This window comes from Pteropus vampyrus, unplaced genomic scaffold (genome assembly GCF_000151845.1).
Source record: "Pteropus vampyrus isolate Shadow unplaced genomic scaffold, Pvam_2.0 Scaffold129, whole genome shotgun sequence".
Classification (NCBI taxonomy): domain Eukaryota; kingdom Metazoa; phylum Chordata; class Mammalia; order Chiroptera; family Pteropodidae; genus Pteropus; species Pteropus vampyrus.
The window spans coordinates 4863462-4878458 of record NW_011888910.1 but is presented as its reverse complement, the minus strand read 5'-3'; the positions used below and the strand labels follow the sequence as shown (position 1 = coordinate 4878458).

The 14997-nt window shown below is 45.3% G+C and overlaps 1 protein-coding gene across 2 annotated transcripts in view; it reads right to left on the bottom strand.

Annotated features, from left to right (window-relative positions):
- Positions 1-845: 845 nt before the first annotated feature.
- Positions 846-14997, bottom strand: part of SLC22A23 (solute carrier family 22 member 23) — a 179678-nt gene continuing 165526 nt past the window's right edge. Inside the window, exon 9 of one of the 2 annotated variants that reach the window (XM_023534652.1) lies at positions 846-5089. In XM_023534652.1, coding sequence (XP_023390420.1) covers positions 4702-5089 — 388 coding nt within the window. In that variant the 3' untranslated portion in view covers positions 846-4701. Of the gene's footprint in view, positions 5090-6752; positions 13716-14997 lie in introns of those variants that run through there. The other variant, XM_023534651.1, reaches the window with a different exon arrangement.

Here is a 14997-nt window from a genome sequence, read left to right as displayed (position 1 = left end):
CTTTGAACCCTGGCTTCACATTCGAATCTCTAGGGAGGTTTTACAGATTACCTATGCGTGACCCTTCCCCAGAGACTCAGATGGCCTGGGGCCCAGATTTGGTTGGCTTTAAAAGCTCCCAGGTGCTTCTCAGCACAGGCAGGGTTGAGGACCACTGTAAAGAACTTTCTAATCTGTAAGTGTCTGGATCCCTCTTGTAACTAGAAGATAGTTTAGGGTTCTGTAACATGTTTCATGCAATGGCAAAAGGCTCGCATTAAGGCACTGGTAAGCAGCCAGAGGTGGTGACATTTTGGCCAGGACATATGGCACGTCAAAGGAGTAGGTCTGGAGTTTAAGATGCTTCCCTCCTTAGCAGACTTCCTATGCTAACCTCTGAGGCCTCAGCCATCAGCATCGTAGCTTAGAAGCACAGTGGGCACCTCTCTAGGAAGAGTAAGTAACACAAAATCAGGCCTATGGAGAGAAGAGTTTGGTATAAATACTTTATTAAAGAAACATTGTTTTCTTGTTAAAAAAATACTACATTAAAGAAGAGCGTTTTGGGTTATCAGTCTTTCCTAACAGAATCACAGTGTAAGATAATCATTTTTTGACCTAAGAACTTGCAGGCCACAGATTAGCAGGACATCAATATGCAAGAGAAAAGAACTCTTAAATTTACTGATGGCCCCCACAGGTGGTCTGAGAGGGGCACTAAATAAAGTCATGTTTAATCCTGTCTCTGCCGCCCCAATGCCTGCCTTTAAGACTAGGACTCTGCAAGCAGATGAGAGGCCACCCACTGTTCCCAGGCTGAGAGAAGACTTGGCTTACAGAGGCGCTAAAGTAGGGACGCAGCAAGATCTGAATAAAGTTTTTATTACTTGTAGTCAATGGTCATGAAATGCCCTCCATTGGATACTATCAGATGAGGTAGGGAAGACATTCTAGAGGAAATCTGTTAATGGGGCAACATTTTTATTTCTGTACATTTACATACAAATTTTCCCCAAAGGTACAACAGATGTGACATCATGCAGACATTTAGCTTTGAACGACAGTTCAGAATCTATTTAGGCTTGTGCTATGAATGAGCACCTCCAGAGTGATCCCGGTTGACATGTACAGTAACACGGTTCTTACTAGAAACCTCAAATGTTGGGGTTGCAGAAAGGACAAGAAGGAGGGAACTATTCCCACTAGACATAACACACTGTGCTGCTTTTCCAAAACCCAATACATTAAAGTGAGGTGTCCTTTAAAAGAAAGGGTTGAAGTGTGGGCCTTCCCCTGCACGTGCGTGTGCCCGTGCGCCACCTAGAGGCTGGGTGATGCCATGGTCACACAATTCATTTAATGGCACTTCAGTCATTTCTTGTTTGGCTCTAGGAAGTGGTAATGTTTGAGTGCAACACTTCCTTTACGAGGTTTATTTTTGTTTTCTGTTCTGTGACCAGAACAACTTACCAGCCCCTTCCTCTAGTTGTGGTTATACTCTCTTAGTAAACAAAACATTTAAAACTTTTTCCTATATGTCCTGGGTACTAGTATTTAGGGTATTTGATAAGAGTTATTACTGACTTCTGGAAAAGAACAAAATGAAGAGCTAGCTATTCAGCCCTGTCTCAGGTGTTCACATTTGTGTATAACTTTTGAAAGGGGATCACAGCTCCCTGATAGGATAGCAGGATGCAGGAGTAGCTGGTGGAGGAGAGTAGCTGCAGCACATACCTCGGGATGTTTCTCCGGGCAGTGGGAGTGGAGGTGGTAGGGAGGGTGGACTTGAAATCGCAGGTGCCTGAGAAGTGTTTCCTTACTGACCACGAAGGAAACAGGACTGAGGAGTCCAAGCACGATCAACGGGTGCTAGGGAGCTGGTGGCCGCAGCTCCCTCCCACACAGAGCAAGGCAGGACGTAACGTGTATCAGGCTCAGGTGGGCCCCGGCTGCCTTGCCGACTTGTGGGATTTTATGGGGCTCAGCCCACAGGGAAGCTTTTCTGCTTTGGCTACATTTCATAAAGGTGTTCCTCAAGAGCTTCATATATCCTTAAGCTGAACCAGCAACAGAACAGGAGCTCAGCCTAATCCTGAGGCTGCTGGAAGAGAGGAGCTGAGGGACCTCTTTGCCAAGAGAGATCACCTACCGATTGTTGGCAAGTCAGCCTCACGTGCATCTGCTAGACCTTGGACCCGAGAGCCCAGTCCTCATGGTTAGCTTCTTTTCTAGTCATCCATGAGTTAGTCCTATTGCTGAAGTTGACAGTGCCGACTGCCTCCATTGGACCAGTGTTTTTGTCATTTAAAATGGAGATCAGAGACCCTGGAACAGGAGTTTGTAAGTGCTGTGCCTTGCCTTCACTTCCCCAGAGATTACGAGCAGCACTCTACAGCTTCAATCCGTTTCTTAAAGATCTCTGTGACCAGTGAGAGAATACTCACAAGTCCTTCTGCAGTACAGTAAAGGGACCGCAAGGTGTCCTAGTGCTTGATGGATGATGGATACAGACATACACCTGGCGAGGTGCGGGCCCGGGACCTCACTGGCTCCTTCCCACCTTCCTCAACTGCCCAGTGACTTGGCTGCTGCGTATGTCATGTCCTGGATTTAATGGGTCTTGCTGCCAGGTGGCTTTGTACCAAGTACTCTAAAAAAGGCAAAAGGTATTTGGCACGCGAAGGCTGCACATTTGTAAAGGCCTTTTTAAAGTAAGGTTAATGTTGATTAACATCAAAATATGGAACCAAAGTGACTTAAAAAGATGAGGGAAGGCAAAGATGAACTGGGCTTGGAGCAGGTGGAGCTGAGGAGATTGGCCAGATGGCCTTCCTTTCTAGGCAGCTGGCCCTTGGACAAGGCTGGAGACGCCAGGTCTCGTTGATGAGACAAAGTATGGTTTACTCACTGGACTCACACATGCCTGCAAGTTTGTTCACCTCAAAATGTTTTTTATCAAGTCAGTAGGCTCCTATTGATGTCTACCAGATTTGGAGGAGAGTGGTGGGTGGAGACAGTAAGACCAGGTGAAAAGCTGGACGGGGAGAAAGGGAAGTTTAATCAACCTCTTTTTAGGCCCTTTGAGTTCTACTGTCAATCAGAGGTCACCTAATGGCTTCACACAGACCTGAGGCTACGATTTCTCTGGAAGAACACAGCCATCGCAAAGACACATGTCACAAAGTGGAGAGGTGAACAATTCTAGAAAGAACCCAGGTTGTTCAAAATATCAGGTACCTATGTTGCTTCAAGGTGGTGCCTACCTGTGCCAATGAAGCTTGTTTCTTAGTGGCCCCCTGAGTGTCTTTCAGGAGGCTAAGTTTCCTTTGAAACATTCCTCAGACAGGTGGAGAAAACCTGACGTGGAAAGGCAAGAGGAAGGCTTCACTGTCTGGAACAAAATGAAGAACACAATGAAAACCCTTGCATATTGGGGTTTTCATTGCTTTCTCTCAATTGGTCTTGATGCTTTTAAGAGGCTAGAGGTTAGCTGAACTAACCTGTGAGAATCCCATTTCTTGCCTTAAGCCCCACCTCTTTGCTGACGGAAGTGACAGGAAGCAGGAAGCAGGCAAAGGCAGGCATGAGGGGGACTGTCTCCCACAGGCTTTGCAGTCTCTCAGTGTGAAGTCAGTGAGAGCTGACAGTCATCCAAGCTGGTGATTTCTACGTGGTGTGTGCTCAAGATGTGGGTGACGGGCCATATTCGGGAGAGCACCCCTCCCTCCTGTGGGTTTGCCTTAGTCTATTTCAGTTCTTTTCCTATTGGTTTTAGTCCAGAAAGTAGCCATGGTTTTCAAGTAGTGCTGGCAAAAAGCTGACTGTGGAAGAGGGAACTTTTCTGCTGGAGCTAAATTTAGGAAGGAGTATTAATAATGCTAACATGTCTCAGACTTCAACACATTTGCTAGTTGTGATCTTAACTAGGCAAACTGGTGTCAGAAAACTGTGGTGACATTACTACTAATTATTTAAGATTTGTGGTGAAATGTTTTAAGCTTTTCCCCAAAAAGCTTCCAGCATCAAGTAGAAAAGGATTATCTCATAGGAAAGACTAAGTTGGTTTTAATGATATTTGTGAGCTGCTTTCCCCCAACACATGGAACAGAAGCTCTGACCTTACAAATAGAAAAAAAAACCTTTACAAACCATACACAGACTCTCTAGCAAAAACCTATCATTTACATTTCATTTCACTCTGTCTAAACTGCAGTCATGGAACTGCTCTATGATCTGTTGGGCCTCTCTTTGTACATAGGTAGGCAGCCTTGGGGCAGCTCAGGCCGGCAGAGGTGACATCTGGCTGCTCTGAGGGGCTGCGGGCGAGAACGGTGGCTGACCTGCAGGGAGGAGACTGGCTGCTGCGCTGGTTACTTACAGCATCTTCCTCGGGCGACTGGGTCCCTCTTCCGCAGGAGGTGGTTCCAATTCAAGATTAGTGAGAGGAAAGGGAATAAAGTGCTTCTCGTAAAAATCACCAAAATAAATAGAAACATTTAATGGCAGAAAGGAAGGTTTTGAAGGGTTATTTCCAAAGAGTTTGCTTCCTCGAACACTTGATCCTTAAGAGTTTTTGGAAAGACAGAATTTCCCCATACCAGCTGAAAGTCTCACGATTCGGTGGCATGAGAGTTGGGTTTTCCTGCCCCAGCCACTTGCAGGTCCCTGTCTGTAAACCTGTGCCCAAACAGCCGCTGAACCTGGGAGCCCACGGTGCCCCCTTCAGGGCAGGCCATGCCCAGAGCTACAGGACTTCATGCCATTGGCCGTGGCGTTGTCAGGCAGCCCGTCCCCTGCAGCGGAGGTAGCCGCTGCTTCGTGGAGGCCCGAGTAGTCCTTGAGCTCGGCGTTGGTGAGCAGGAGGGGCTGCTCCCCCTTCTTGTGCGGCAGGAGCGGCTGCCGCGTGTAGTGCTCCCCATTGGAGATGTTCTCGGGCAGGTTCTGGTTCCGGCTCTCAGGCAGTAGGAGGATGCAGATGATGCAGATGAGCGTGCAGCAGGCGAAGATGATATGGTGCAGGAAGTAGCCTTTCTGGTTGTGCAGCTCGATGATGGGTGCTGTCAGCATGCCGAAGCCCGCGCTGGCCAGCACCAGTCCCAGCCCGCCGCACCTGCAGGAGGGCACAGGCACACAGGTTTAGTGTCCATGGTCAGACCCTGGCACAGAGGGCCACAGTGACTCCCAGAGTGTGGACATGGCTTGACTGGGGCAAGTTCATGACAGACGGAGACGTCCGACTCCGGTGGGGACTGAGGCCCTTGGCCCCCCAGCAGTGCGTCCCACACGTGGGACATCCTAAACCACCTTCACCTGGGCCATATCTACACACCACCTCTAGTTTGGGTAATATTTTTCCTCGTCAACTTTTTAATTTATTTTGAAAGACAACTTTTTAATATCACTGTAAATGGAAAACCAGTATCAGTTGCCATGAATAATAAACATACAATGAAAAACCAAATACTATTAAATTATGCTATTTTCCCAAGGCTTGCTCTTCATTTAGAAAAGGGGTAGGGGTGCGGGGAAAGGATTACCAGGAGTTAAAGAAGATATTAAAGACATAGCAAACTAATAGACTTTCTCCTTGCCATATCAGAGAGATTGGAAGATACTTAAAAAAAGACAGTAATTTTCTCACTGTGAGTTGTTTATTGCCGTGTCTTAAGTATTTCCTAAAATCATTCTGCACGCCACCAGTGGAAGCTGTCCTATCTCTGGGAAATGTGCCAGAAACCAAATGTACTGACAGAGACATTCACTGCAGCACTTGGCTCACAGAGAACTAAATGCGAGCCTAGGACTTGAACGATTTACCTCCACTCCTCTGCCCTATGCGGGAACCTACCAGAAGTTCCCAAGGAAATAGTAGTTATACGACATCTAAAAAAACTGTTATAACTCTACCATCTAATATGACACAAACGTATATTATTGGGGAGAAGGTAATATGTGGACACCAAACGCAGTGCAGTGCTAGGTTGCAGTAAAGGGAACCATGGTGTTCAGGTGACAGGAGTTAATGGTCTCACTGTGCCGTCACTACACAGGCCAGCAGGGCTGCCTGGTCTCAGCTCTGGGGCCACGATGAAGGGGCCAGGTGAAGGGGCCTTGTCTCAAGGAAGTGGAAGTATAGTCGTTTGCCTTGCCTCAGAGAGCAGATCCATGCCAGTGGGCAGAAGGTACAGGGATGCGGATATCAGATGGTTTAAATAACTTTCAAATGGAGCTGCTCAGTAGTTAGGCACCACCCTTTAGTGAATTGACCTTTCTCCTGGATGTGCTCCGAGGGGCTGAAGGGGAGGCCCCTGCAGTGTGTAGGAGACAGGGATGTGAGCTTCCAGCTCCCAAAGAGCCTGTGACTCTCTTGGTTGACACCATAGGTGCCTCTGACACACAAAAATACTGCTCTACAAGGACACAAGATACAAGATCAACAGATAAAAGTCGACTGTATGTCTACACGCTAGCAACAAATAAGCTGAAGATGAAATTAAGAAAACTGTACTCATAATAACATCAGAAGAATAAAATATTCAGAAATAAATAACAAAAGAAATGCAAGACCTCTATGCTGAAAGGTACAAAATGTCAAGAGAAAATTAAAAAAGATAAACAGATGGAAGACATTCCATATTCCTGGATTGGAAGACTCAAACTTGTTAAGATGGCAATTCTTCCTGAATTGATCTATAGATTTAACACAATCCCTATCAAATTCAGAGATGATTTTTTTTTTTTTTTTTTGCAGAAAATGATAAGCTGATCTCAAGATTTATATGGAAATACAAAAGACTCAGCATAGCTGAAACAATTTTGAAAGATAACAACATTTGAGGACTGACTTTTCCAATCTCAAAACTAACTATAAAGCTATAGTAATTAAGACAGTGCGGTATTGGTGTAGCGATACATCAAGGGAATTGATAATTCAGAAATAAACCCTTACATTTATGTTCAACTGATTTTCAACAAAGGCAAATTCAATGACGAAAGGATAGTAGTCTTCTTAACAAGTGGTATTAGAACAATTAGATATCCATGTGCAAAAGAATAAAGTTGGACCTTTACTTCACATCATGTACAAAAATGAACTACAAATGGATCATAGACCTAGATGTAAGTGCTAAGACTATAACAGTTCTAGAAGTAAAAACAAGGAAAAAATCTTTGTGACCTCAGGTTAGGAAAAAGATTTCGTATATGACATCAAAAGCAGGATCCAAAAGAGAGAAAAAAAAAGATCAATTGGACTTTATCAAAATTTAAGAGTTCTGCCCTCCAAAAGACACTCATAAGAAAATGAAAAGACAGGCCATATCCTGGGAGAAAATGTTCACAAGGCATATCTGATAAAGGATATGCCTTTTATATATTGTATCCAGAATATACAAGGAGCTCTTGGTAAGAGAACCCAATTAAAATGGGCCAAAGATTTGAATAGACATTTCTCCAGGAAAACTATACAGACTATAAAATATCCAATAAACACATAAGAAGATGTACAACATTATTAGTCATTAGATAAATGCATATCACAACCACAATGAGATGCTATTTCAAAAAGACACAATAACAAGTGTTGGCGAGGATGTAGAGAAACTAGAACCCTCTTACATTGCTGGTAGGAAAGAAAAATGGTATAGCTACTATGGAAAAGCTTGGCAGTTTCTTTAAAAAGTTGAGTATAAACTTTTTATGATTCAGCAATTCCACTCCTATGAAACATACAACAACATATGTCCTTACAAAAACTTATCAGTGAATGAATGCTCATTGTAGCATTATTCATAACAGCCAAACATTAGATAGAATTCAAATGTCCATTTGTTTCTCCAACTAGAGAAACAAATATGGCACATCAGATACAGTGGAAGAGTATTTAGCGATAAGAAACATGGGTGAATTTTGGAAATATTTTGCTAAGTGATTGTATGATTCCATTTATATGAAATGTCCAAAGGCGGCGAATCTACAGAGACAGAAAGATTATTGGTTGCCTGGCACTGGGAGTGGGGACAGAGGCTGCAGAGGCTGTGGGGGGAACTTCTGAGGAGCAGGAAATGTTCTACAACTGGACTTTGGTGGTGACTGCACTGAACGTCACTGAATTGTAAACTAAAAATGGATGAATTTTATGATGTGTAAATTATACCTCAATAAGGCTAAGAAAACCCCAGAACTGTTCCAGCTGTAGGGGCTGGAGATTCCTGTTGATGTAAATCCCCCAAACTTCTAGCCCGGGGTAGCCACTCAGGCCTCATCTTTTTTTCCTGTGAACTCAGAGACTGGCCAGGCTTCCCTTTCTCTGTCACCGCTGCTGCTCGGGTGGGGGCTTCTGCTCTGCTTTGCCCACTGTGGGACTGAGCAGCAGGTTCCCCTCTCCAGGGCCTTCTCTGAGGCTGTACTGTCATCAGTGTTGGGAGAGAGTCCCCTGCCTTTGCTACCTGCTGTCCTGTTACAACAGGCCCTCTGGCCGACCAGTCCTGGATCGATAGGGTGATATGAGGGTGATAGGGATGAGGGGCACTCAGGCAGGGTGGGTGGTGAAGACAGGCTGGAACACAGCCTTGCAAACATTTTTTCTCAAAGAACAAAACATAAGAACGACAGTGTGTGTGCATGGGTGGGACTTTGTGGTCTCCCTGCCCTGTTTTGTCATGTTTCATAAAAAAAAAAAAAAAAAAAAAAAGACTTTTTTAAGTTAGGAGTGGCCTTGTTTGTTTGCAGAGGGTGTCACCTCAGGCACAGTGGGGAGGGTTTCCTCACTTTGTGCTCAGTGATTCTGAGTGAGGACGGGTGGGAAACGGTTCCCCTCCTCCTTTGGTTCCCTGAAGGCTAAGGCCCAGGGCATGGTTGGGACAGGGACATCTCACCAGGCACACTGCCCTGGGGACAAAGCCAGAGCCTGGGAATCCCTAACTTCTCTTTCCTTGCCACCTTCCTGTCCAACCAGTGACCAGCCCTGATGGCTTCCAGTTGGGCCCATCAGATAATACACAGTTCCTGAGGGGTCCCCCTCTTCCTCTCATCTTCTCACCTGCCTTTCGGGTCCGCCCTCTCCCCCTGCACTCTCTCCTTCACTCCTGTGAGGATCTCTCACGCTGGATCTGCTAAGCTCCCTGGGTGTTTCCTGTCCGGTTCTATCTGGTTTCCTCATGTGCTTGTCGAGAGGGAGATGTGGCTTTTCACCTGGGATCCCCATGCCTGGCACAGTTCCCGGCACAAAGGCTTCACTAGTGTTCGCGCAGTTAGATGACTGCCAGGACTGGAGTATTCAGCAGTGAGGGCCGCCCCAGCCTTGAGCAAACCCATCTACACAGGACAGGTCAGAGCGAGCTGCAACAGAGACTCTTCTTGCTACACAGGCGGGAGGTGCAACAGTTAAGAGAACAGGTTCTGGAGCCAGTCAGCCTGCGTCAATTCTGGCTCCACCATCGACCAATTTCACCTCCGTAAGCCTCAGTGAGGATATGTGAAATGGGTGTGAAGAGACTACGTCAGCCAGGACGGGGCAGCTAGTGTAACTGACGCTGGGGACAGAAAGTGCTGAGTACAGCTTTGCTGCTATTGTCCATCCAGTTATCTAAGCCCTCTTCCCCTTCTTTGTTGGTTCCACAAAGCAGAAATAGTGATGCATGTCTAACTCCTTTCTTGCTGTATTACTATTAAATAAGTGAGCGGGAGGTGAAGGGATGACAGTGGCAAACAGTGGACTGGTTCAGAGATGATGCTGTCTGTGAGGGCTGGAGAGGAGCCTGATGACAGGATCCGAGCTGAGCAAATTCAAGAACTGAGAGGCTCAAGAGAGGAGGAGCCCAAAGCCTCATGGGCCCAAAGCCTCCTGGGATAACGTGGGGACCCAAAGTTTGGGAGAGAGTCCTGGAACAACTTTGGTCCTTCCTCCTCCTCCCTCTTGGCCCTCTCACCCAAGCCCTGCGCACAATGCCTCCTGAAGCTGCTACACACCCACCACCCTCTCTCCCAGAGACCTCTGCATGGGCTGTGTCATCTGGAATGAAGCCTCACTTCTCCTTGCTATTCTTGTCTGCAAGCACCTCCCTTCTGGACCACTTCCTGCTCCATCCCCTCCCTGGAATCTCTAGTCCCAGGCAGCATCCTAGTACAGGCTGCATATGCTGGCTGCAAAGTGCTCTCAGCCCCACTCTGCCCTTCCCTCCCTCCCTCTGGTGCTCCCACTATTCCCTCAGCACACTTGAGTTATAGTCCAGCTCACTTGTGTTTGCATATCTGTGTGTGTCTCTAATAGACTTGAGGTTTTCAAGGGCAGGAACCAGGTCTGACTCAGTTTGTTATTCCTAGCCTCTACCCACACACTGGCTGAGAGCTGGCCAGCATCTGAGTATCTACTCAGCATGGTAGTCAGATTTCTAAGGTGGCCCCAATTATTCTCACCACCCGGTACTCACACTCTTGTACTTTGAATGTGAGCTGGACCTAGTAAGTCACTTTTTACTAATAAAACACAGCAAATATAATGAGATGTCCCTTCATGATTAGGTTATAAGACTGTCACTTGTAGCAGATTTTCTTGCTGGCTTTGATGAAGCAAGCTGCTATGTCGTTGAGGTCCACATGGCAAGGAACTACACTGGCCTCCAGTCAACAGCCAGCAAAGAACTAAGGCCCTCAGTCCAGCTGCTGGTGAGGAACTGAATCCTTCTGTTATAGTCTGAATTTTTGTGTCCCCCCAAATTCATATGTTGAATTAGTGTGATGGTATTAGGGGTGTGGCCTTTGGGAGGTGATCAGGTTATAAGGGTAGAGCCCCAATGAATAGAATTAGTGCCCTCATAAAAGGGACCCTGCACCATGTAAAAATGCAGCAAGAAAACTGCCAGCTATGAACCAGGAAGCGGTCCTCCACCAGATACCAAACCTGCTGACACCTCGCCCTTGGACTTCCCCGTCTCCGGAACTGTGAGAAATAACTTTTGGTTGTTTATGACAGCCAGTCTGTGGTGTTCTGTCATTGCAGCCCAAATGGACTAAACTCCCACCGATTATTGAATAAGGTTGGAGGCTAGTCTTAACCCAGTTGATTACAGCCTGTGGGAGACCCTGAAGCTCAGGGTCCAGCTAGGCCATGTGGACTCCTGCCCACAGAAACTGTAAGACAATAGCTATGTGTTGTTTGAAGCCACTAAGTTTTGGGGTAATTTGTTACACAGCAATCGATAATTAATACACTCAGTGAGTGACAGAATTCCCTAGCCTTAGCCACAAAGGAGAAAAGAGACAGCCACCTGTCACCCAGGCTGTGATATGTCATTGGTACTATGTATTAAAAAGCTTTTCACCAAAGGAGAGACTGAAGGTGCTATAATAGTCACATTGTTGTGTTACTGGACCATCAAGGGGACACAAATGAGAAACATCAAGTTTTGGGGGAATGTCTCCCAGATACTAACCCCCTTCCGAGGTACAGGGTCCTGGACAACCTTTTAAAGACACTCTGTACCTTTCTGTTAGTATTTGTTCATATGTCTACCATCCTCATTAGTCTATGAACCCTTCAAGGTCAAGGATTATTTCCTAGAACATCAACTGGCACATATAGTTTATGCTTAGTAAATATACTGGCTTCCTAGGTAGGAAGGTCAGCTCACCTGAATGAATGGGACAGGTTAAATATAAATGACCACTAGAAAGAGCAGTGTGGTTGACTCCATCTGTAAAATGGATAATATGAACACCTAAAATAGCCACTTGTATTTTTGATAGTTCTGGCCACTTCAGGAAGCCACAGGATGTTGCAAGGAAATATCAGATACCAAGGATAATGGATGTGTTTCACTGGGCCTTTGATACCAATAAGACATCATTTTTTCTGAAACCTTCCAGATTTCTACCTGACCTTGTTACTAAGTGTGGATGCCACTGACAAGCAGTGAGACTTACCCTGGTTGGTACATGTAAAGACCACACAGGGGTTAATATGCAGGAAGGCAGAGTGCACAGACTCACAAGGAAGAGTGAGCATGGATCCACAGTTAAAGGAGCAGTGCTCAGCGCCGGACAAAATTCTCCATCATGCCAAATAAACTCTCATATTGATATGTTAATACATCATGTCACATGAAATGAAATATATTTGATTTTTGGTAGGATTAGATGGATCATTAGAAACGTGCCTACATATATATAAATATATATACATATGCGTATATAATGTCCAAAATATCTTTATATATTTTTTCCATGAAAGCAATCTTCTATTTGGTTTTCTATCAATCTTACTTATTCAGTAAGATTAGAAATAATTTGGCAGAATTTGATATGCCGTTTTGCGTTTTCTTTTTGCAATCTCACTTTAGAGAATGGGATCATTTACATGCTTAGTTTTAAGGTGATAGCTTCATTTTCCTCCCCACAAATGCTGATTTTGTACACTTTTCTGCTTCTCTAAGTTGTCACTAGAGGGCAGCATAGGCCCATGTTTAAATATCACAATGGTCAGAGGTCTCAATTACAGAGGAAAGATAATGGAGAAGGGGCAAGTTTTGCCTCAGCTTTAGGAGCACAAAAATTTTAACGTCCACTGGATATCTTTGTTTTACTAGTAATACTATCTAAATTACTTTAAGGTAGAAAGACCCATAGACAGGGAGACTTCTTATTGGAAGTAGCAAATGAATTAAGAATTCCAGAATCTTCAAATCATTCTAAGTTAAACATGTGAATCCCAGCATCTTGCATTTAAGCACAAGAAACACATCCCCCATTTTTCACTTCTTCTTTTATATTATTTAGTTTGTATTTACTAGATTTCTGTGAAGTCAAGGATGAACAAATAATTTGTGTCAATTTTTACAGAAAGAAATATAATTGCCAGAACTATTCAGGCAGGACTAATGATAGCAATATTCATTTACTGAGGCCAGACCCTTTACATATACTTTCTCTTACTCCATCGTCACCACCACATAAGATGGTCAGGAGTAGTCCCCATCGTCCTCTTTCCTTCATGCTAAAGGCCACATCCTCTGCACTTCGGTTGCCCCTCATCCTGCTGTTTAACTGTCAATGTGCGCATCTCACCTCCTTGGCTTCTTGTCACTCACTGAGCATTTGTTGTGTGTGTGTGTGTGTGTGTGTGTGTGTGTGTGTGTGTGTGTGTGTGTGTATTAAACAGACTCCAGATGTCACATTACACATAGGCCATCTTTGTCCTTGGTTCCTTTCTTGAGGCAACTTTAGAACAGAGGATATAGGGGTGCAGTTTCTAGTCCTAAGGTGGGAACAGGGAGGAGTTATTGAGAAGGAAGGTCTCAAGAAGGCAAGTTCCAAGAAAAGTTTCTAGAAGAGAGGGGCGGGACAGCCTGAGGGGGAGCGGAGCAGGAGACAACACCAGGAGGGAGAGGATGCGCACAGACACAGACAGAGAGTAGGGGGTTAACAGCCAAGGCCCAGAGTGCTGAGGGAACCTGTGAGGAGCTGTGGGGAAATGAAGTGGGCTTGTTGTTGTCACCAGAGCCTGCCTCCTCTTACCCAACCCCTTTGTGAGAGGACAAGAAGACAGTGAAGGCCTGAGGGGCTCCCACCTGCAGCTTATGGCTGGACACTGGATAGTCATGATGATTTGCCACAAAAAAGCCACCAACTGCTTCTGGATCAACCAGGACCCCTGCCGCTTCTGTCCAAGCCAAAGGGGAGAGGGTGTGGCAGACACAGCGTCCTTCCCAATCCGCCTGCAGTCACCCAGCTCCTGAAGCCTGAGAAGGGAATTTCAGAAGAACCTGTTGCTTGGCTGATGATAAATGAATGACACTGAATGACACCTGGATAGGCCTGTGTGGAAGAGAAGTGCTTCTCTGCAATGGAAAGTCTGGATGGAATCTTACGAAACCAGTATGAATTCTGGTGAGTCGCTGTCATTCTTGGACAATAGAGTTCTACGAGTTTTTGTGCAGAAAGGTTTTTATCCTCCTATTTGCAGGTAGTCAAACCTGGCAGCTTAACCTGTGCTACTGTTCTTATTTAGAAGGTGTGTTTTTAAAACGAAATTGTAGAAAAAGGCTCGTTTTGTATTAAGAAAAATGAAGCTCACGGACCCCAAGCCTACCATCTTAGCTTATCCCGGATTTATCTGCGTTAAGTGGGGCAAGGATAAGAAAGCCACTGCCGTCCTAGGGTCTCTGTGGGAACTGTCCCTGAGTGTGTAGGTAAGAAGAGGGGCCTTCTGAAAGAAAGGGCGCGAAGAGTGGTTCATCAGTAACATCAGAAATTCTTCCATCCTGGCCGGGAGACTCCCCTTTGGACTGAATTTCCTTTCATCCTCTGCAAATACAAAAACATCTCCAAGGGGCCAATATTTTTTCTAGTTCTTCATCTTGGCAAGCTGAATTGAGAACATATTTGTTGAATTTCTATTCCCAAATCATCTTTCCAGCTTGCATCAAAGAGGAAAAGGATATGCATTTCCTTCAGTTTAGCTCTGTAAGTTAAACCTCACAATGAACAATGAGGTCTACCCACTAACTACCACAGTGAAGGGGTGGCCACCCCCAGAGAAAGATGCACAATCACAAAAGGCTGCCAGTGGCCTACGGAAAGCCAGAGATCTAACCTTGCCTTCTGCTCTATTGAAAGAATCCTCTTTGCTGTAGTCTCTTGTAAACGAAGGAAGTTTAGGTAAAGAAAAGACAGAGGGACCTGCTGTCTGCCTAAGGCATTTTGCAGCTTCCAGCATGAAATAAACTTCAGGCTGGGCACTTGGCACTTAATTGTTTTTTTCTTAAATATACAATTCCTTGGCGCTTTATTCCATCAGTACCGAGTCACCTTCAGGTTTGGCACGAGTTGTAAAAATCCAGGAGAATAAATCAAAATGAGGTCATGTGAAAATTCTATTGTCAGCAGACTACTGAGAAGTGTGGGAAGGAAGAGAGTCCATGAACCTGCCGGCCTTCTCCCAGTCCTTCCCAGCACCCTCGGGGCTAAAATAATTAATCTGCACAAATCCTACCCTGAACTGTATTGGCCCTCTACTTGTTT